Raw genomic sequence first — 23,504 nt, forward strand, 5'->3', positions numbered from 1 at the left:
CTTGCACACTGCTGTTGGGAGTGCAAACTGGTGCAGCCACTATGGAAAGCAGTATGGACTATCCTCAGAAAATTAAGAATAGATCTACCATATGATCCAGCTATCCTACTGCTGGGTATTTATCCAAAGAACTTGAAAATGCAAAGGCATAAAGATACTTGCACCCCTATGTTCATTGCAGCATTATACACAATAGCCAAGACTTAGAAGCAACCTAGGTGCCCATCAAGGGATGAATGGATAAAGAAGATGTGGTATACATACACAATGGAATACTACTCAGCCATAAGAAATTATGAAATCTGGCCATTTGTGACAACATAGATGGACCTTGAGGGTATTGCAATGAGAGAAATAAGTCAGAGGGAGAAAGTCAAATACCGTATGATCTCACTCATAAGTAGAAGACAAAAACAACGACAAACAAACACACAGCCTTGGAGAACGGATTGGTGGTTACCCTGGGGGAAGAAGGGGAGAGGGAAAAGGGGTGATTAGGCTCACATGTGAGGGGATGGACTATAACTAGTTTTTGGGTGGTGAACATGATGTAATCTACACATAATTCGAAATATATTATGATGCACATCCAAAAGCTATATAATGTTATAACTCAATGTTACTGCAATTAAAAAAATAAAATAAAATAAAATAAATATATCGATAATCATTTTAAATGTGAATGGCCTAAGTACATTAGTTAAAAGACAGAGACTGTCAGAGTTAATAAATAAACTAGCCCATGTGTTGTCTATAAGTAGCTCACTTTAAACAGAAAGATAAGAAAGACTAAAAATAAAGGGATGGAGAAAGATATAGCATGCTAACACTAATCAAAGTAAAGCTGGAGAAGCTATATTAATTGGAGACAAAGCAAACTTCAGACCAAGGAAAATTATCAGGGATAAAAAGAGCATTACATAATGATAAAGGGGTCAATATCCCAGAAAACATAATAATTCTTAATAAGTATGCACCTAACAACAGAGCAACAAAATACATGAGGCAAAACCTGATAGAACTGCAAGGAGAAACAGACAAATCTATTATATTTGCAGTTTTCAATACCATCTATCAGTAATTGACAGATCCAGCAGACTGAAAATCCATAATAATATAGTTGAACTGAGTAGCACCATCAACCAACTGGGTCCAATTGACGTTTATAGCTTACTCCACCCAACAACAGCAGAATATACATTCTTCTCAAGTTTACAAGGAACATTCACCAAGATATACCATATTCTGGCCCATCAAACATACCTTAAAAAATTTAAAAGAATAGAAATCATATGAAATACTCTCTCAAATCACAATATATTTGAACTTTATTACTCTAATTCAAAAACTAGACAAAAATATAAGAAAGGAAAACTACAGATCAATATCTTTCACGAATAAGATGCAAAAATCCTCAACAAAATATTATCAAATTGAATCCCACGATGTATAAAAATAATTATAAACCATGACCAAATGGGATTTGTTCCAGATATGCAATGCTGGTTCATTATTCAAAAATCAATTAATGTAATCCATCACATCAACAGACTGGAAAAAAATCATATGATCAATCAGAAATGTAGGAAAATCATCTGAAAAAATCCAAAACCCATTCATGATAAAACTCTCAGTAAACTAAGAATAGTGGGGAACTTCCTCAATTTGATAAAGAACATCTACAAAGAAACCAACAGATAACATCACACTTAATGGTAAGAAATGAAATGCTTTCTCTCTAAGATCAGGAATAAGTCAAGGATATTCCTTCTCACCACTCCTACCCAACATCACACTGGAAGTCCTAGCTAATGTAATAAGACGAAAAAGGAAATAAAAGGTGCATACATTGAGAAATGTAAATAAAACTATTTTTGTTGAACAACAACAAAATTCCTGAAACTCTAAGCTATTAAAGCAAGGTTGCCAGATACAGGTTAATATACAAAAGTCAATTGCTTTCCTATATATCAACAATTAACAAGTGGAATTTGAAATTAAGCACAATACCATTTATATTAGCACCAAAAAATGAAATAATTAAGTATAAATCTAACAAAATAAATACAAAAGATACATGAGGAAAACAAATACTCTGCTGTAAGGATCTAAAAAAATCTAAAGATCTAAACAAATCTAAGATCTAAAGAAAATCAAAGATCTAAACAAATCTAAGATCTAATGGAGGGATATTCTATGTATATGGGTAGGAAGACTAAATATTGTTAAGATGTCAGTTCTTTCCAACTTGATTCAATGCAATCCCAATCAAAATTACAACAAACTGTTTCGTGGATATTAACAAATCAATTCTAAAGTTCATATGAAAAGGCAAAACACTCAGATTAACCAACACAATGTTGAAGAGAAAACAAGGCCAGAAAACTGATGCTACTCAACTTCAAGACTTCTTATAAACCTAAAGAAATCAAGGCAATGTGCTATTGATGAAAGAGTAGATCAACTGTAACAGAATAGAGAGATATAGCCCCACACAAATACAGTCAATGATCTTTGACAAAAAAGCAAAGGCAATTCAAGAGACAATAGTCTTTTCAACAAATGGTACTGGAACAACCGGACCGCCACTTGCAAAAAAATAAAAAGAATCTAGACACAAACATTACACCAAAAATTAACTCAGAATGAATCATAGACCTACATGTAAAACGCAAAACTATGACTCTCTTAGAAGACAACATACGTGACTCTAAGTTTGGTGATGACTTATTAGATAAAACACCAAAAGCATAATCCTCGAAAAGAAATTGACGTTTGACTTCATTAAATTTTTTTTTAAAAAACTGCTCTCAGAAAGATACCATTAAGAGAATGATAATATAAGCCACAGGCTGGAAGAAAATATTTGCAGAACATATATCTGATAGTGAACTGTTATCCCAAATATACAAAGAACACTTAAAACTTAACAGTTAGAAAACACATAACCCAATTACAACATGGGCAAAAATCTGAACAGATACTTTACCAAAGAAGTCATACAGAGGGCAAACAAGCACATGAAAAGATGTTCAACATATAGGTCATCAGGAAGTTGTGAATTAAAACAAGAATAAGATACCACTAAATACTTATTAGAATGGGTCAAACCCCAAACACTGAAAACAAATTCTATCAGGCATGTGGAGCAATGGGAACTCTGATTCACTGCTGGTGGGAATGCAAAATGCTACAGCTATTGGAAGATGGTTTGGCAGTTTCTTACAAGTCGTGCTTCTAGCTAATTGCTAAATAATAAAGAAACTGTTGGGCTTTTCTTGTGGTTTAGGATTATTATGAAAAAATTACTGAGACCATACAGGCATCATGAACTTCTCTCTGAATTATTTACAAAAGACTGTGCAAATATGAGAAGAAAGCAAGCTAGCTGTATTATTATCAGACAAAATAAACATTAAGGCAAAAAAGCATTTTTAGAGATAAAGAATGTACTTTCACAAAGACAAAGTCTTAGTTTACCAGGTGAATATAACAAGTATAAATTTGTATACATTTAATAATATAGTTTACAAATACATAAACTGATCTGGCAAAACTACCAGGAAGCTGAGAGAAATCTATAATCACAGTGAAAGAATTTAAGATACACTTCTTAGTAACACAGAATAAACAGACAGAACTTCAATGAAATTAAATAATTGAATAACACAATAAATACATTTCATCTAACGTATACAAAAGACATGATTGAACATTCAAAAATCTAAGAACAAAGTTTTCTGCTCACTTTAATTAAAAGTAAATCAATGATATTGAAATTATCATACTTACTACTTAGTGTTTCCATTTTGACAGCTCCAAGCTTCTTAGTTTGAGATTGGCTTTTTGACAATGCTACTTTATCCTCCGGTAAAAGATTTTCATCTAATACCTCTTCCACTACAAGAAAGATGTTTCTAATCCATTAAATAGAGAACTGGATTTACTGAAAAAATTTTGTAACTCAATTATGTCAAATGTCAATTATCCAGGAATATTTTCTCTTATACTTTGAAACAATATAATCAAATGCCACATTGTTAAGATACTTAATTATACAGTGAGTACATGAAGTGTGGAAATAATGGGAGTATTTTCAAGAGAATAGTTTTATAAATTATTCATATTTTACGACTAAATTCAATATATAGAAATAAACAATCAGTAGTTGAATTTAACATAACTTTCTCACAAATGACAGAATAAACAGAATTTCAATGAAATTAAGAAGGCATAAACAACATAATTCATCAACGTGATATAATGGAGAACATAAATACACACACATACATGTTATATATATTATGCACATATGTACTTATATGTATATGATACAGTATATAGCATTTATTTATATGATTGAACTAAAGAAATTTAATTAAAAATTATTATACAATAGTTTCAGTCATTATACTTACTACTAAGCCCCAATTTTCTGGCAGTTTCAAGTGTCTTAATTTGAGATTTTTTTTTTAGATAAAAACTTTATCTTCAGGTAAAAGATTTTCATCTGATATCTCATCTATTTTCTCAGCTACAAGAATAGAGGCTTTTAATCCAGTAAAAAGTAAAACAGCTGGATTATGGATCCTCTGGACTATTAATACATACCGAGAACCACTCAAGGTTTCCTTCCAGTATTCTAACAGTTTAAATAAATAAACACAATTTAAACAAATGATCAAACAACTCCCTTTCCCCAAAAAAGTCTGAAAAAATTCTAGTGCATTTTCAAAACAGTCAATGAAATTAAGTGTAAAAATGATCGAGATGCTTTCCTAAAAGTACGTGGAGACACTCCTATTACCTCGTGCATCCATTTAGAAAGTGGTGACTAGACTTTACTGTACCACGGTATTTACATTTTAAAAATATTTCAAAACGTTTTCTAACATATATGATTGATTTAAAAGTTAGACTGATTAAAAAGTAATAATTCCAAAATAAAGAAAGGAAATAGAAAGAAACCTGGATCAAGTAGGAACAATAGAAAGCATATAAAAAAAGAAATATTTAAATCCAAACATATCAATATGTATAATAATTGTAAATGGATTACATGTTATAGGGCTCGACAAAGACAGTCACACTGGATTTATCAACAATTTAACTGTAACCTATTTATAAGAGACACCACCAAATTATAAGAATACAGAAAATTCAAAAGTAAATAGGTGATGAAAAATCTGCCATGCAAATACTAACCAAAATAAATATGCAGTAGTGTGTCAATGTCAGACAAATAGGATTTTAGTCAAAAGACCTTACTGGAGACAGAATAAGATGGTACTTTTCATAAAAAGAAAATTTTGAGTTTATAAAGAATATCTAACATTTTTATTTTTTATGCACGTAACAACATAGACAGTATAAGGAAAATGGACAGTATAAGGAATATACAAGAAGAAATAGATAAATCTGCAATCATGTGGGAGAATTCAAAATACATCTCTCCATAATTGATAAAACAAATAAAATTCTAGGAACTCAAGAGTTAGGAAATTTAAATAATACAAAAATTTGACTTAGATGTCTGTAAGCTGGTAGTAGAATACACATTCATGAACAAAATAAAAAGTTTTGCTTAAATCAATTAAAATTCTAAATAATTTATTATTCATAATTATATTTACTGCTGAGTCTTTTCTTTCTAGCAATTCCTAGTGTCAGACAAAAGATTTTCATCTAAAGCCTCATCCACTCTCTGGGCTTCAGGAAGAAAGTCTCCTAAAAGCACTAAATAGAGAACTAGATCTGAGGAGAACCTCCAGGTTTACAATGTACGTTAATTATCCAACAACATCTTACATCATTTTTTAATGATATAAGCAAATTGCTGTCTAGTTGAAATACAAACATCATGTGAATAGATTTTTCACTTGTATATATACGCAGTCTTGTTACTTTTCAGATATACAGAAGTATTAAATATATTTAATTTAGAAATATTATTGTTACTGACATTATAAATACTCATATATTTAAAATTATTCTTTAGTTTCCTTAGAGTATTTACACTTTAGAATAAAGTTTAAAATTTTTAGTATCAAATATGGCTAAGGAAAATATACGTAATATAAAAAATATAAAGAAAAAAGAGTAAAAGAAACATACCACAAGGGAAAAATAGAAAGAGCCAGAAAATGGTGTTAATACACCTAAAAATATCAATAATTAGATTATATGTGATTACGGGAGCTAATTAAAAGACAAAGATCAGGCTAAATTTCAAAATATGTACAACTGTAAGTTTCTTACAAGAGATACAGCAAAACCGTAAAGATACGGGAAAATTAAAGTCCAGGATAGAAAAGAATGCATCATGCAAACATCAACCAGAAGAAAGTTTGTGGAGCTACAGTAATAGCAGATAAGGTAGTTTTAAAGGAAAATAAACAAATAAAAACTATAAAAATGATGAAGTGGGTCTCTTCCTTAGGACAAAATGTTCTGCCCCCAAGAATATTATCAATTTTAAATTTATGTGCATATAAATAATAAATCATAAGATATAGATCAAAATATGAGATTTAACATATCTAACTCAGTAATTATAAAACAAACAGATAAATCATCAATAAAAATCTAAAGTGTGATGGGAAAAATTACCAAAGAAGCATATGATTGAAGAAATATTCACAAACCAAAAACAATGTTCTGAATTTAATCAAAAGTAATTTATAAGATTTATACTTAATTACTTACCATGGAGATTCTTCTCTCTGGTAGCTCCAAATTTCTTAGTTTGAGATTGGTTTCTTGAAAATAAAACTTCCTCCTCAGGAAACAGATTTTCAACTGATATCATATTATTTTTTTGGTTTTCAGGAGGAAATGATAAGTAGAAAAGCATAAGTATAATGTAACTTCTTGATATGCCACATAATCATCAAATTTTCTTCCCACACAAGTGAAATGAGAAAAATCTTGTGAATAGTTTTCATGAGTGTGTGTGGAAACAGTCTTGCTACTTACTAATTATTGACCACTCAAATAACAACCAAAAATAATCATTAATTTTGCTTTTGTTCTCTAATTATCTTAGGATATTTACACTTTAGGTCATAGTGTAGAATTTCTATAAAATATATGCTCAAATACATATTCATGAACCAAAAAAAAAGATCTTCTAATGAGTTTAATTTAAAGTTTCCTATAATTACTATACTTACTATTGCGTCTTTCTCCTCTGGAAATTATTTGTTTCTTTACTTGCATTTGGAGATTTGACACTGAATCTTGCTTCAAAAATATAAGATTTTCATCTTGTTCTCCCATATAAGCTATATAAAGAGATGTATTTAGTCCACTAAATGGAAAAACAGATCTATTGTGAAATCCCTAGATTTTAAATTTATAACAAGTGTACAGTAGCATTTTCTCTCATTTTTATAAAATCATAACTAATTTATTATACTGCCAGATCTGTCTTTGAAATGGGTGATATCGAAGCTCTCTCATTATTTAATAAATATTCCTAAGCAACAAATATATTTTATATTGGTCTTCAGGTTTCATCAATTAGTTATACTTTAGATTAATACATAATAATAGATCAAGCAATGAAAATGCATATCCACAAGATTAGTCATTGCAGCCTTATTTGTAATTGCAAAATATGGAAAACCATCTAAATGTTCAATCATAGGAGATTGGTTAAATAAACTGACATATACCACAGCTATGGTATTGGTATAGTGTCAGTGATGCTATAATGATAGATAATGATGTATATATATATACACACATATATACATGTATGTATATATATACACAGAAATACTGTACAAATGGTGAGACATTCCTCTCCCACTTGCATTGATACATCTGATGCTTGCCTGATGTCATTTCGTTGGAAAATGAAACATTGGTTGAAACATTGGTGGAGTCAATGCCCTTTCATGTTTAGACTCTTTCTTATTTTATTGCACTAAGTGAATAAAGACTTAATTGTTACTTTCAGTTTAGTTTGTTCCCTTAATTGACCACTTTTACACCTGGTGGTTTCCTCTCGGTGGCAAAGGGTGGCAGGCAAGGTGGCTCAATTAAGCACACTGTCTTTCTGGAAAAGCAGAAAGCATGAAGATCCCCCAGATCATTGTTGGGAGATGCTAGAGAAGTCTACAGGGCTTCTTGGAGGAATACTAACTGGTCATTTGCAAGAGTCTGAGGGTTCAGCAATGTACTCTGCTAGCCATATCAATGAGTCTCAGGAAGTGCTATCTCAGGAATGCCATGGAACACTCTTGGAAAGTGCCAGCAGATTGTTTATGTAAGCTTTTTGGTTTTAAGGTCCTTCTCTTTCGTTTAATGGTCCTTTCCTCTAGCCCCAGACTCTCTGGCCAAAATACCTGGTGGGTCAAATTAGAGATCCAACAGAGGGGCTCTAGAAACTCTAGGGAAGCAATTCCTTGGCCACTGCTATTGTCCTCTGATGATAAAAATAAAAATTGCCACATACTTTGCAAGCTACATTACACCCAATGATTGTTGTTAGCTCTAATGAGGTCCCAGACAATGATAAACAGCCTATGACATAGCAAGTTAATGAGACTTGTGGTTTAATTAAATGAATATAGAACTCTTTGGAATTGCTTTTCCCAGTGACCTAAAGAGACCTTAAAGGCTTGAGTTGTTCACTTGCATGATGAAGGAGGTAGTCTTCTTAAACTTAGTGAGGGACAACGGCACTTTGTGGGGTGCATCACTATGGTACCCCTCCTTCAGAATGTCTCGACAGAAGAAAGTTTGATCAAGGAGAAAGAAGGAAGAGGGGAGATGAGAGGCAAACCCTGAGATCCCCTCCTTCCTCAGCTGTGTACTATTCGTACTCTGATAGCTTTGGCATGAACCTACCATTAACATCGTATTTGGATCACCAGTGCAGAGGCCATAGCAGCCCTGTGAACCATGCTGGTGGTCCCTTGGTTCTACAATAATGAGTAAGAACAGTAGATAAAAGTTAACCAGCTCAGATGTCTAGGTTTTTTCATGTTACTCTTGCTGGTTATCAAACACAATCAAACTTCTTCATAAGGTCAGGTGATAATATTCTGCAACAAAATCCAGAATGTAACAGACATATTTTGGGACATGGAAAAAAACAGTTACTGCCCAGACAGTAAAGACTGACTGGCAGAGAGAGCGATATAAAGTGTAATCATGCTCTCTCTTCTGGATGATGCTTCTAGAGATGCTCTTAGAGTCTCTGTGAGTCTGGTTATTCAACAGTGGTTCTCAAAGAAGAGGTTGATGACCAAGTATTGGGCCATGGGGGCTACAAAAGGTAGTAGGGTCTGCATGTTAATGACCCCTATGATTTATAAAACTGTTATTCCCTCTGCCCCTCGCTATGAATTTGGAGATGAATAGATGACCACCTCCAACTTTTACTGAGAACGCTCAGCTTTCAATGACTAACAAGACCAGGAGTTAGATCAGGTTCTTATATCCCCAGTAGGAACCAAAAGTTGTATTCCAGGGTCAGCGTTCAACGGGGAGGTGGGAGAGAATTACATTTCCAGGCCTTTTGGATACTAGTGCAGATGTGACCGTGACCCACATACCCCAGCACTAAAATGATGGGAAAACAAATAATGCTTTCTGGTTTTGGGTCTGAGGTTACTACCAATGGGACCCTTTCCTAGACCCAACTATAGATGGGTCTCTTTGGCCAAGTACAAATTCCATTCTTAAGGCATCCACTACTGAATGTATTATTGGTATAGATGTATTATTTAGGTGAACACCTGCTCACCTTTGCCCACAAGCCCTGAAAAAAATTGCTCCAGTTAGGGCCATTTTAGTGGGCTGTGTAGAAGACCATAAACCTACCAGACTAGCAGCTCCTAGTGCTGTTATTTCTCAAAAACAATAGCAACTGCCTGGAGTTGAAAAAGAAAGAACTGCCTTCATTGCCAAGTTTGAAGATAACAAAGTTCTCCATGAGACTAATTCTCCACTCAATAGCCCTATCTGACATGTGGCCTCAGAATCACAGAGTCTCAATGGATTATTGGCAGCTCAATGCTGTAGTACAGCCCTGGGCACTGGCAGTATCTGACTTAGTGACTGTCACAGAGGCTGTTGCTCAAGGTAAAGGAACTTGGTGTACAACAACTGACATCTCAAACTCTCTTTTCAGCATCACTGTCCATGCAGATAATTAGGATCAGTTTACTCTTATATGAAATGGGTTGCAATATACCATTAATGTCCTTCCACAAGTCCACCTAAACTCTCTATTTGTCATCATTTGGTAGGGTAAGACCTAGAAAAAGTCCTGCTGCTGGAGGGAACACTAGCTTCCCACTATATTGAAAACATCTTCCTGGTGGCCCCAGACAAGAACACTACCCAACAAGGATTAGTCACTCTGCAGATACACATGGAGCAAAATAACTGAGCCATTAACACAGAATGGGTATAAGGACCTATCACCCAAGTAAAGTTCCTGAGCATGATCTGCAAAGGAATTCTGCAAACATCTCATTCTAGAGGAGATGATTGCCAATATTTGGTTTTCTCAATCCCCCCAAATAAAAAAGAGACCCAGCAATTGGTGAGACTTTTCTGGTACTGGCACTTTCCATACAGGGAACTTGATGGCACCCATCTATGAGGTTACCAAGAAGACCTCACCTTAGTGTGGCACCAAATTAACAGAATATCCTGGGAGGGGACCCTCTGACAAGGCTTTCAGGCTTCCCTTCCCCTAAGCCTCTCTGATTTCTATCTGTTCAAGTTACAGATCTCAATAACTTCTCAGTTTATCATTGGAGCCTACGGCAGAAAGACACTGCTACAGATCAAAAGTGCCCACTGGGCATAATCTCCTGGAACCTGTAATCTTCCAGAGTTAGCTGAAAAGTACACATCCCTTCAGATTCTATTGGCCAATTATGGGGCCTTGGTGGATACCGAGTACATATTCTATGGCTGTGAAATAATCTTATAACTATAAATTCCAACCAGAAGGTATTAACACTTTTGCTTTTGTTCTCTCGTTATCTCAGGGTATTTGTACTTTAGGCCAGAGTGTAAAATTTCTATAAAATATATGGTTAAATATATATTCATAAACCAAAGAAAAAAGATCTTCTGATGAGTTTAAAATAATTTAAAGTTATTCAAAATTATTATACTTACTGTGGCGCCTTCCCCTTCTGGAAGTTATTTGTTTCTCTACTGGCTTTTGGAGTTTTGACACTGAATCTTGAGGCTCAATCATAAGGTTTTCGTCTGGTACTCCAAAATGAGCTACATAAAAAGATGCATTTAGTCTACCAAATGGGAAAACAGATCTACTGTGAAAACTCTAGATTTCAAATTTGTAGCAAGTGGACAGCAGCATTTTCTCTTATTTTTATAGTTATAAATAAATTTCCATTTAGATCTGATACAAAAATGATAAGAAAAATTTTAATGGGTGCTATTGAAACTGTCTCACAATCTAAAAAAATATTCTGAGGCATCAAATATACTTTGGGGTTATTTATACATTAGGTTCATACATAATAGACCAAACAATGAAAATGTATATGCACATGTTATTCATTACAGTATTATTTGTAATTGCAAAATATTTCAAACCACCTAAATGTTTAAGAAGAGGATATTGATTTAATAGATAAGGTGCATACTACAAATTATGGTGTACTATAAACCATGGAATATAATGTGGTACAAAATGCTTTTCACATTTATGTAAAAATAATGAAGAGGATTTCTATAAACTGATATGCAAGGATTTCTAAGAGATAATGTTAAGTCTAAAATATCTAAAAAAAGAGTTTCTAGTATGCTGACTTTTGGGTCAGAAAAAAGTAGTCAGAAAAAATAGAGAAATAGACAGATATTAAGTTTACAAAAGGAAGCACAGGAAAGATATGCAGGAAAATAACATAGTTGGTTACCTAAAGAAGACAAGGGTGGGAAAGAGGACTGGGAAATGCAAGGAGAAGGACTGGGGAAGAAATCACACTCTTAAGTATACCTTTTATATAATATTTACTTTTGGAAGTAGGCTGATGTTCTACACATTCCAAAAATAAAATTAGATCATCAAGGACAAGAAGAAGCAACTAAAGCTGAAAGCAAACAATGAAATGAACCTACTGATGGGATAAAAAAAACGCTGGCACTAATCCAAATAAGTTATAAATACAGTGTTTGAAACATACCCTCAGTCTTGGGCAAGAGTGTGGGAGGCAGTCTACAAGCAAATCACTAAATCTTTTTGGCAGGTTTGTTTCTGTAGTGGTATGTGCCAAGCAATTCTGTAACAAGATTTGAAGCATTGTAGGATTGAGCAAATACATAAATCTTTTGATTTTTTTAAGACTCAGGATTAACACTGTGGAAGAAAGGACATATGCATACGAAATGGAGGAAGGCAAGAATGAGACCAGAGGAACTAGAATTCAAAGTGTCTGAGAGTTCTCATGATTATTAAAATATGTATATACATGACATATGCATGTATATGTGCACACACACACGTATGTGTGTATGACACATATAAGTATATATGTATAAACCAAGGAGTGTGGATCCAAGTTAAAATCCTATGTATGATCTTTTGGGTTCAACCATAGAAAATTAGAACGGCTTTATAAGGCAGTTACCATGGGAAAAAGCTTCCTACCTCACACTAGATGTAATGCACAGCCAGTGCACTGGTCTCTGGAAGGATGTTCAATCAGAGTTCAGGCCCTTCTAGACAAACCATGCTCTTACATACACACGTATCTGCATTTCTAGCCCCTGTGTCTCCATTCAGAGGGGCTCAACAGAATCACTGTACTTTTCAGGTGACTTTGCTTAGACTATCTTAGGGGGGAGCCTTGAAGACAATTTTCTACTTTCTGACTCAGTTTTCAGTACTTTTCCACTCCTAGCTCTCCCTGCCTCCCCTCACATCCCAGGTCCATAAAATGGCAAGAGCCTTTTGTTGGGGGCACTGAGACAATCCTCCCCATCCCCGCCATTTGTGATGAAACATCTAACCTGGTGCCTTCAGTGGGGAAAAATGGAACATTGATTAAATTGGGCCCTTTCCCATTTAGACTGTTGCTTATACTATCACAGTAATTGAATAAATGTTTGTTACTTTCAGTTTGGCTTGTCATCTTAATTGACCAACTCAACAATTAGCAGTGTTTTCTCTGATAAATTGGTGCAATGAGCATGGTGGTTAATAAAGCACATTGCCTTTCTAGAAAAGCAAACACCCTGAAAATCCCATGGGGCACTTTGGGGAAGTTTTAGAGAAGTCCATCAGACACTTTTGAGTGACCAAGTGGATCATCTGCAAGAGTCTGAGAATTCCATGGGCACTTCATCAGCCATGTCAATGTGTCTCAGGAAGTACTAGTGGACCCTGGGGGTACTTTGGGGAGTGCTAGTGACTGTTTACATAAGCTTTTCAGGTATAAGGGGGACCACCAGTCCTTCCCATTAGCCTCCAACTCCCTGGCCAAATTCTCCTGGTGGGTCAAATCACAGATCCAAAAGAAAGACTCTAGGAAAGCTAGGGAAGCAATTCCCCAATTACTGATACAGTCCTCCGACAGTAGGAACAAAATTCATCAGAGACCCTGAGTGCTGAGTTGCACCCAATTACTACTGTTTGCTGTAAGCATGTCCCTGGCACTAAAAGACAGCCCATGATACAGGGAATTTTTGTTGAGACTCATGCCTAAAATGGAAAAGAATAGAGTGCTTTTGGATCACTGCACCACGGAATCTTAGACACTTGAGTAGTTTGCCTCCATGATGAAGGAAGTAATCTTGTTAAACTTGTTGAGTGACAGTGGCACCTCAGCAATGTGTCACTATAGACTCCCACTTTCAGAGTACAGTAACAGCAGCCACTTTGCCTAAGGAAGAGGAGGAAGATGGCATTGGGATGAAAGGGTACAAGCACTCAAGACCCTCTGATGTTGACCATCAGTATCCTCAGCTGGGTATTATTTGTGCTTTGAGAGACTTGGCCCACACATGATGAGTTCCTTGCCACTGAATAATATGGTTGGATCATCCTTCCAGTGGATAGGATCCATCCGTCCAGTTTCCCTGTGAGCCACCCTAGTGGTCTCTTATATGTACAAATGAGGAGTGAGAACAATAGATGATGTGACCGTTAATAAGACTCAGATTTCTAGGTTTATTCATGCAACTCCCACTGGTTACTAAGCTCAATTAAATCTCCTCATAGGCCATGTTGTTCAGTCTGTGACATAATCCAGATGTACACCGACAAATCATCAAGTTTGGAAAATGTGGCTGCTGCCAGGTAGCAAAGGCTGACCAGCAGAAAGAGTGATGTAAAAATAATAAGCCTGTGTCCTCTGCCAGAGCATTTGGATTAAGGCCTTCCCAAAGAGATCTCTGGGTTTGGTTACTCAACAAAGTTTCCCAAAGAGGAGACTAATGGGCTCTCCCACCAAGGAACTCATGGTCAGATAGTGAGTAAGTAGGCTGCCTCACTAAGGTCTTCAAGGTGATGGCCCTAATGATTAATATAAGTGCTATTCCCTCTGCTCCTCCCAGTGAATCTGGAGGTGAGTTGGAGAGCCCTGTCAACTTTTACCCAGATGTCTAAGCTTTCAAAAATAAACAAGACTAGGAAATGGGCTGAGGTCCCTATGTCTGTAGTGGAGAACAGCAGTCCTATATCACTTTCAGAGTTCAGTGGGGAGGTAAGAGAGAATTGCATTTGTTGGGCCCTTTGGATACTGGTGCACAGTTAACTGTGATCTCCAAAATCCCTGACCCTACAATGAGGGGGTTATGGATTGAATTGTAACCCCTCCAAAACACAGAATTTCATTGAAATGTAACCCTCCCCCTAAAATATAGAATACCTCACATTGTTATCACAATGTGACCGTATTTGGATATAGGGTCTTTACAGAGGTAATCCAGTTAAAATAAAGTCATTAGAGTAGGCCCTAACCTGGGAAGAACAGTATTCTTATAAAAACAGGAAATTTGAGCCCAGAGGCAGACACACATACGGGAAGAAGATTATATAAAGATGCAGGCAGAGACACGGTGATGCATCTACAAGAACGATCAATATTGCCCCCAAACCACCAAAAGGTAGTACAGAGGCATGAAACATATTTTCTCTCAAGCCCTCAGGAGAAAACAGCACTGCCAACATCTGATCCAAGACTTCTAGTCTGCTGACTATAAGACAATAATTTTTTGTTCTTTAAGCCACTCAGTTTGTGGTACTTTGTTATGGCAGCCCAAGAAACCTAATACAGATTTTTGGTACTGGGAAGTGGGCTACTGCTGTAACAAATACCTAAAAATGTTGAAATGGCTTCAGAATTGGGTAATGGGTAGAAGCTACAAGAGTTTTGAAGTACATGATAGAAGAAAACCCTAGATTGCCTTGAAAAGATTGTTAGTAGAAAAAGGGACATTAAAGGTGATCCTGGTGAGAGCTCGGAAGGAAAAGGGGAGAGCTGTAGAGGAAGCTTTTATTGTCTTAGAAAACACATACATCACCATGAACAGGATCTTGCTAGAAATATGAATGTTAAAGGTGCTTCTTGTAATAATACATTAAAAGGATCATACACTGGGGCTGGCCCTGTGGAATAGTGGTTAAGTTCCGAAGACTCTGCTTTGGCAGCCTGGGTTCACGGGTTCAGATCCTGGGTGCGGACCTACACCACTTGTCAGCCATACTGTGGCAGAGACCCACATACAAAATAGAGGAAGACTGGCACAGATGTTAGCTCAGGGCTAACTGTCCTCAGCAAAAGAAAAAAAAGATCATACAGCATACTCAAGTAGGATTTATATCAGGATGCAATGATGGTTAAACATCTGCAAATCGATCAATGTGATACACGACATTAAAAAAATGAAGGATAAAAATCATGATCATTTCAATAGATGCAGAAAAAGCATTTGACAAAATTCAACATCCATTCATGATAAAAACTCTCAACAAAGAGTACAGAGAGAATGTACCTCAACATAATAAAGATCATATATGACAAGCCTACAGCTAATGTCTTACTCAACAGTGAATAGCTGAAAGCTTTTTCTCTAAGATCAGGAACAAGGCAAGGATGCCCACTCTCATCACTTTTATTCAACACAGTATTGGAAGTCTTAGCCAGAGAAATTATGAAAGAAAAAGAAATAAAAGGCATCCAAGTTGGAAAGGAAGAAGTAAAATTGTCGCTATTTGCAGATGACATGATATTCTATGTAGAAAACCATAAAGATTCTACCAAAAAATTGTTAGAACTGGTAAACAAATTCAGTGAAGTCGTGGGATGCAAAATCAAAATACAAAAATCAGTTGCATTTCTATATGCTAATAACAAACTATCAGAAAGAGAAATTAAGAAAACAGTTCCATTTATAATAGCATCAAAAAGAATAAAATCCCTAGGAATAAATTTGACTAAAGAAGTGAAAGACCTGTACACTGAAAACTGTGAGACCCTGATGAAAAAAACTGAAGAAGACACAAATAAATGGAAAGATATTCCATGCTCATGGATTGATGAGTTAATATTGTTAAAATGTCCATACTACCCAAAGCAATCTAAAGATTCAATGCAATCGCTATCAAAATTCCAACGGCATTTTCACAGACATAGAACAAACATTCCTAAAATTTGTATTGAACCACAAAAGACCCCAAATAGCTAACACAATCTTTAGAAAGAAAAAAAGTTGGAAACATCATGCTCCCTGATTTTAAACTAAATTCCAAAACTATAGTAATCAAAACAGTATGGTACTGACATAAGAACAGACATGTAGATCAATGGGATAGAATAGAAAACCCAGAAATAAACTGATGCATATAAAGTGAATTAATTTATGACAAAGGAGTCTTCAATAAACAGTGTTGTGGGGGGAAAAAGGTGCTTCTGGGGAGGTCTCAGATGAAAATGAAGAACATGTTATTGGAAACTGAAGGAAAGGTGATTCTTGTTATAAAGTGGCAGAGAGTTTGACTGAATTGTGTTCTGTTGGGTGGAAAGTAGAACTTGTAAGCAATGAACTTGGATACTTAGCTAAGATTTCTAAGCAAAGTGTTTAAGGCACAGCTTGGTTTCTCCTTGCTGTTACAGTAAAATGCCAGAGGAAAGAGATAAATTGAAGAAGCTGTTAAGCGAAAAGGAAACAGAACATGAAGACTTAGAAAATTCTCAGCCCATCTACATTGAAAAAATTGAGAAAGCAAGCTCTGGAGAGAACACGAAGATTGTGGCTAGACAACTGTTTGCTAGGTGTGTGAGTTGTGAATCTAATCAATCATTTCAGCAGAAACACTGCCAGCTTGGACTGAAGGGTCCAGAGACTGGATAAAATGAAGAGAGGCTGGGACCAGCCTGGTGGTGTAGTGGTTAAGTTCGTGTCAAGCCTTTGGTCCACTCTTTCCCAACGAATACAGAGTCCCAGTGATATTAGAAATGTTCAGCTACTGGTATATTCACATTCCCTAAGCAGGGATCTATATGGTATCCCTCTTGGGTTACCAGTAAGGCTGCTATTTTTGAGTGGCGCCTATTTTTGACTAGGGGCTACCCTGGCTACCCTTCCCCTGAGTCCCTCTGATACACATTTGCCTTTGAGTTAGAGGTCTCAGCAACTTCTCTCTTCACCAATTGGAGGAGCCTAAGGCAGAAGGACACTGCCACAGGTCAGGGGTGCCCATTGGGCTTTGAAATCTGTAATCTCCCAGCATCAGCTAAAAGTTACACACCCGTAGAGAGACAAATATTGGTCTGTTATTGGGCCTTCGTGGATACTCAACTATCATGACTCATGGCTGTGAAGTGTTTTAAACAGGAAGTCCAACCAAACGCCCTCCTTAATTTGGCTATTGTTCTCTATTTATTGTAGTGTATTTACACTCTAGTTCAGAGTGTAAAATTTCCATACAATATACACTAAAATAGAAAAGAAAAAAGGTCTTCTGATGAGTCAGGGAATTTAGGGAGGTGGAGGGACATTAGTGGTATATTCCAATTGATTCCACATAAGAGTAAATTGATCTTGACCGTCAGCATGGACAGGGATACTAAAAAGGGAGTTTGAGATGTTAGTTTAATTTAAAATAATTTAAAGTTATCTACAATTATTAGACCTAGTGAGTCTTTCCCCTATAGAAGTTCTTTGTTTCTCAAATTACTCTTAGGTTTTCAACACTGAAACTTGATGCTAAAGCATAACATTTTCTTCTGGTACTTCACCATGAGCCACATAAACAAATGCATTTAGTCCACTAAATGGAAAAATAGATCTATTGTGAAATCTCTAGATTTCAAATATATAATAAGTATACAATATCATTTTCTCCCATTTTGATAAAGTGATAAATAACCATAAAGCTAGATCTGAGATGAAAATTATGAGAACATTTTTAACATATATGTGTGTAAAGATGTCTAATTATTTCATAAATATTCCTAGGTATAAAATATGTTTTATATTTGTCTCTAGTTTTCTTGGGTTATTTACATTTTAGGTTAATACATATTCATAGATCAAATAATGAAAATGCATGTGTACACGGTTATTGATTATCCCATTATTTGTTGTCGCAAAATATTCAAAACCAACTGAATGTATTAGTGTAGGCAGTTGAATAAATTAAGGTCTATTTATGCTATATTATTATACTATATTATTAGTTGAATAAATTAAGGTATATTTATACTATGGTATAGTACAAATTTCGATATATCTTCTATAGTATAAAAAAGATCTCAATAAACTCACATTAAGATATTTCCAGGAGATGATGTTAAGCAAAACAAAGAATATCAAGTACTCTAACTTGGGAAAGAAAGAAGGGGAATTAAGAAAAAAACTGGGGCCGGCCTGGTGGCGCAGCGGTTAAGTTCGCACGTTCTGCTTCTCGGCAGCCCGGGGTTTGCCGGTCTGGATCCCGGGTGCGGACATGGCACTGTTTGGCAAAAGCCATGCTGTGGTAGGCATCCCACATATAAAGTAGAGGAAGATGGGCACGGATGTTAGCTCAGGGCCAGTCTTCCTCAGCAAAAAGAGGAGGATTGGCAGTAGTTAGCTCAGGGCTAATCTTCTTCAAAAAAAGAAAAAAAGAAAAAGAAAAAACTATGAGAGAGATACTTATATATGCAAAATGAAGCACAAGAAAGGTATCAGAAGCATTGTAGTTGGTTACCAATCAGAGGAGAGAGGAGGACTGGAAAAGGAATGATACTTCTTTAAGTATACATTTTTGCATATTTATTAATATGGAAGTAGGTTAATTTCAATAAAGTCCAAAAATAAAATTAAATCAAAAAAAATTTTTAAAGGACTAAAACCAAAAGCAAACTTAAAGAAATGAACCTACTGAAGGAATAAATAAAATACCAATTCAAGTAACTAATCAATATAATACTTGATATAAACTCTTATTCTTGGACAAGAGAGCGGAGGATGACTTTAAACAAATCACAAAATCTTTTTAGTAGATTTGTTTTTCTGGTGGTATGAGCTAAACAATTCTGAAACAATTTTAGAAGCATTATAGGATTAAACAAATGAGTCCGTGCGTTGACATTGTGCAGAGTCAGGATTCACACTGTGGAAGAAAGGATATACATGTATGAAATGGAAGAAGGCAAGAACAAGCCCTGAGGGGAACTGAAGGTGTGAGAGCATATGAGTTCTAAATATGACTGTGCATGTGTATATGCATCTATATGTGCACATACGTCTGTATATGTACACACACATGCATATGTGTATATTTGTATATGTATAAATACTAGGAAAGTCTGACTCCATGCCAAAATTCTATGTGTGATCTTTTAGGCCCAATCATAGACAACTACAAAGGCTTTATCTGGCATTTGTCATGGGGGGAAACTTCACACCCCATACTATACTTGATGCTCAGACAGTGTACTGCAGACATAGGAGGTCATGGACTAAAGCCCATCGGGGCTGGTCATATCTGCATTCTCGCTCAGGTGCATCCATCGGGAAACCTTATGAGCTGGAGAAAATCTCAGCTGAGGCAATATATTGTTCAGTCAGTTCTGCCTAGACTACCTTGTGGGATGGACCTTGAAAACCCTTTCTCCATTCTGGTTCAGTACTTTTCCACTCTAAGCCCTCCCCCTCTACTTCCTCATGGCACCTGGGTCCATAAAACACCAGTAGCCTTTTTAGGAGGACTCTTTCAACACAGTGAGACGTCCCCCCTTCCTGCCACCACATCTGCTCTGATGCACGTGACCTTCCTCTGGTGCCATTCTGTGGGGAAAATGACACATTGGTGGAGCTAGGGCCCTTCCTTGTTTAGGCTCTTGCTTATACTATTCTCAGTAAATCAATAAACACTTCATTACTATTTTCAGTTAGGATTGTTATCTTAATTGACTGACTCAAAAATGGCAGCTCTGCCTCTGACAAATTGACGCAGCAAGCAGGGTGGTCATTGAAGCACAATACCTTTGTGGAAAAGCAAAATATCCGATGCTCTTATGGGGCACTTTTGAGAGACGCTAAAAAAAAGTCTTTGGGGCACTCTCAGGTAATGCTAGTGGATAATTTGCATGAGTCTGAGGGTCCAAGAGGGCACTTCACCAGCCATGCCACAATTCCCAGGAAGTGCTAGTGGATGCCACAAAGTAATCTGGAAGAATTCTAATGGATTGTTTACATAAGATTTTCAGTTCTCAGGGGAATAATTCATCCTTCCCTTTAGCTCCTAACTCCCTGGCCAAGTTTCCATGGTGAGTCCAATTAGAGAACCAACAGGGGGACTCTAAGAAAGCTAGAGAAGCAATTCCCTAGCTACTGGTTACAGTTCTCTGATAATGGGTCCAACAATCATCAAAGACCCTATGAGTTGAGTTGACTATTGTTATCTCCAAGCATGTCCCTGATACCAAAAGACAGCCCACAACACAGCAAGTTATTGAAACTTGTGCCTTTAATGAAAAAAATGTAAAGGTCTTTAGAATCGCTTTGCCAAGTGACCTGAAGAGACCTTAGGGACCTGGGTAGTTTGCCTCCTTGATGAAAGGGGTAATCTTGTTAAACTCAATGTCTGAGAGGGACAACTTGTGAGATGTATTACTACAGACCCCTATTTCAGAATGTGCTAACAGTGGCCACTTTACCTAAAGAGAGGGCAGGAAATAGGAAGGAATATAAAAGGATGCTAAAACAGACCACCTCCATCCTCAGCTGGGCACCATTTGGCCCACACATGATGAGTTCTCGCATGGAAAAACATATATGACTATCTTTTTAGAGATAATAGTATCCTGGAAAGCCATGTTGGTGACCTTTGGGTGTACAGTAATGCAGTGAGAATTGATGACAAGATGATTGACCAGACTCAGATTTCTAGGTTCATGTGTGTCAATCCTGTTTATTATGAAACTCAATCAAACCTCCTCATAAGATCATGTCAATCGATCCACGACACAATCCAGATCTTAACTGACTAATTTTTGGACATGGTAAAAGTAGCTGTTGCCTAGATAGCAAACGCTGACCAATGGAGAGAGTGACATAAAAATGGCAATCATGTGCCCTTTGCTGAACGATCTAGGCAATGGTCTTACAGAGGAGAAACGTGGATCTGGTTATCAAAACTGGGGTCTCTCAAAGGAATAAATTGATGGGCTCTTCACCAAGGACTTGTGGCCAAGTTGTAAGCCATGAGGGTCCCAGAAGGCACTAGGGTTCCATATAGTGATGACTACTATGACTAATACAAGTACTATTTCCTCCAGCTATCTCCCACGGTAATATCTCAGTGAATCTAGAGACTTGGGTAGTTTGCTTCATTGATTAAGAAGGTAATATTGTTAAACTTAGTGAGTGAGAGTGGTATCTTGTGGGGCCCATCAATACAGACTCTTCCTACTTTTACTCAGACCTCTAAGCTTTCATAAATGAACTTGACTAGAGTTAGCCATGGTCCCTATGTCTCCACTGGGGATCTGAGGACATATGCTAACGTCAGAGTTCAAAGTGGAGGGAGGTAACTACATTTCTTGGGCCTTTTGGATACTAGTTAATGAATACCTATGATCCCCACAATCCCTGACATGAGGATGAGGAACAAACAAATAATTCTCTGTAGTTTTAGGTTTGAAGCCATCACCACCAGGACTCTTTTCCAGACTCAGCTATGGGTGAATCCCTTTGGGCCACTACAAACTCCCATTATTGTGGCTTCTACTGCTGAATATATATTGGTAGAAGTATATTTTCTATATCAAGCAGCACTTGCACTTACTCCTAACCCTTGGTGAGATTTGCTGAAGTTAAAGTATTTTAGTGGGATATATGGAAGTTCATGACCTACCAAACTATTCGCACCTAGCACATTTTCTGCCAAAAATAATATCAACAGCCTAGGGAATAAAAAAGGAGCAACTGCCCTCATCGTTGAGCTTTAAAAAGTCAACAACGTCTGTAAACCATTTCTCCATTCAATAACTCCACCTGGCCTGTGCGCAAGACCTTTGGTACCTAGATTCTAAATTGATCAGGGCTGCACAAGGCATTAGTGCAGTCTTTGGGACCAGTGGCACCTGACTTTGTGACAGTTACAGAGGTTATTGCCTAAGATAAAGGAACTTGATATGCTGCAACTGACATCACAAATGCTCTTTTCAGCATCTCTCTCCAAGCAGACGATCAGAATTCATTTGCTGTATGTAGGGTGGGTTGCATCACACCACTGATGTCCTTCCAGAAGACTCCCTAAATTCTCTGACTATCTGTAATCAATGCATAGGTCAAGACCTGAGAAAAGTCCCACTCATGGAGGGAGTACTGGCCTTCCATTCTATTGATGAAATCGTATTAGTGGGCTCGACCCAAGGGCACGACCCAAAAAGAATTGGGTGGCCTGTTTACCTAGATGCAGCACATGGCTGGGCCATTATTACTAAAACTGAAGTAAAATTCTTGGGCACGATCTGTAAGGAGCATAGTATATCATTCCAGAGAAGACGATTGTTATGCTTTTGGCCTTCTCTGTCCCACAAAGTGAATGCAATTGGTAGGACTATTCAGATACCACTACACTCTCACAGGGATCAGATAGCATCCATCTATCAGGTTACCATAAAGATCGCTACCTTTGGGGTCCTGATGGACAGGATCCCTTGAAGGCCCTTCTACTGACCCTTCTGATTTTCATTTGCTGTTTCAGTTATGGGTCTCAGCAACATCTCTCTTTACCTACTGGAGCCTATGGCATAAGGCCACTACCATGGGTCAGAGACACCACTGGGCTTTGGATCCACAGTTTGCCAGAGTTGGCTAAAAAGTGCCTATCCTTTATGAGACAATTATTGGTCCACTATGGGCCTTGGTGGACACTGAGAGCATGACTTTGGCCATGTAATAATCTTACTACAAGAAATTCTAACCAAAACATATTAGCAGTTTTTGCTTTTGTTCTCTGGCTATGTTAGGGTATTCACATTTAGGTCAAAGTTTATAATTTCTATAAA

The 23,504-nt window shown here is 36.5% G+C and overlaps 1 protein-coding gene across 19 annotated transcripts in view; it reads right to left on the reverse strand.

Moving 5' to 3' along the window:
- Positions 1 to 23,504, reverse strand: part of CCDC7 (coiled-coil domain containing 7) — a 463,736-nt gene that overhangs the window by 119,398 nt on the left and 320,834 nt on the right. For 14 of the 19 annotated variants that reach the window (XM_070601703.1, XM_070601701.1, XM_070601699.1 and 11 more), the window contains 4 exons: positions 11,149 to 11,259; positions 7,173 to 7,283; positions 6,706 to 6,837; positions 3,793 to 3,900 (listed from right to left, as the gene is read on the reverse strand). In XM_070601703.1, coding sequence (XP_070457804.1) covers positions 3,793 to 3,900; positions 6,706 to 6,837; positions 7,173 to 7,283; positions 11,149 to 11,259 — 462 coding nt within the window. Of the gene's footprint in view, positions 1 to 3,792; positions 3,901 to 6,705; positions 6,838 to 7,172; positions 7,284 to 11,148; positions 11,260 to 23,504 lie in introns of those variants that run through there. The other 5 variants (XM_070601720.1, XM_070601713.1, XM_070601718.1 and 2 more) reach the window with 1 other exon arrangement.

This window comes from Equus przewalskii, chromosome 30 (assembly GCF_037783145.1).
Source record: "Equus przewalskii isolate Varuska chromosome 30, EquPr2, whole genome shotgun sequence".
NCBI classification, from domain to species: domain Eukaryota; kingdom Metazoa; phylum Chordata; class Mammalia; order Perissodactyla; family Equidae; genus Equus; species Equus przewalskii.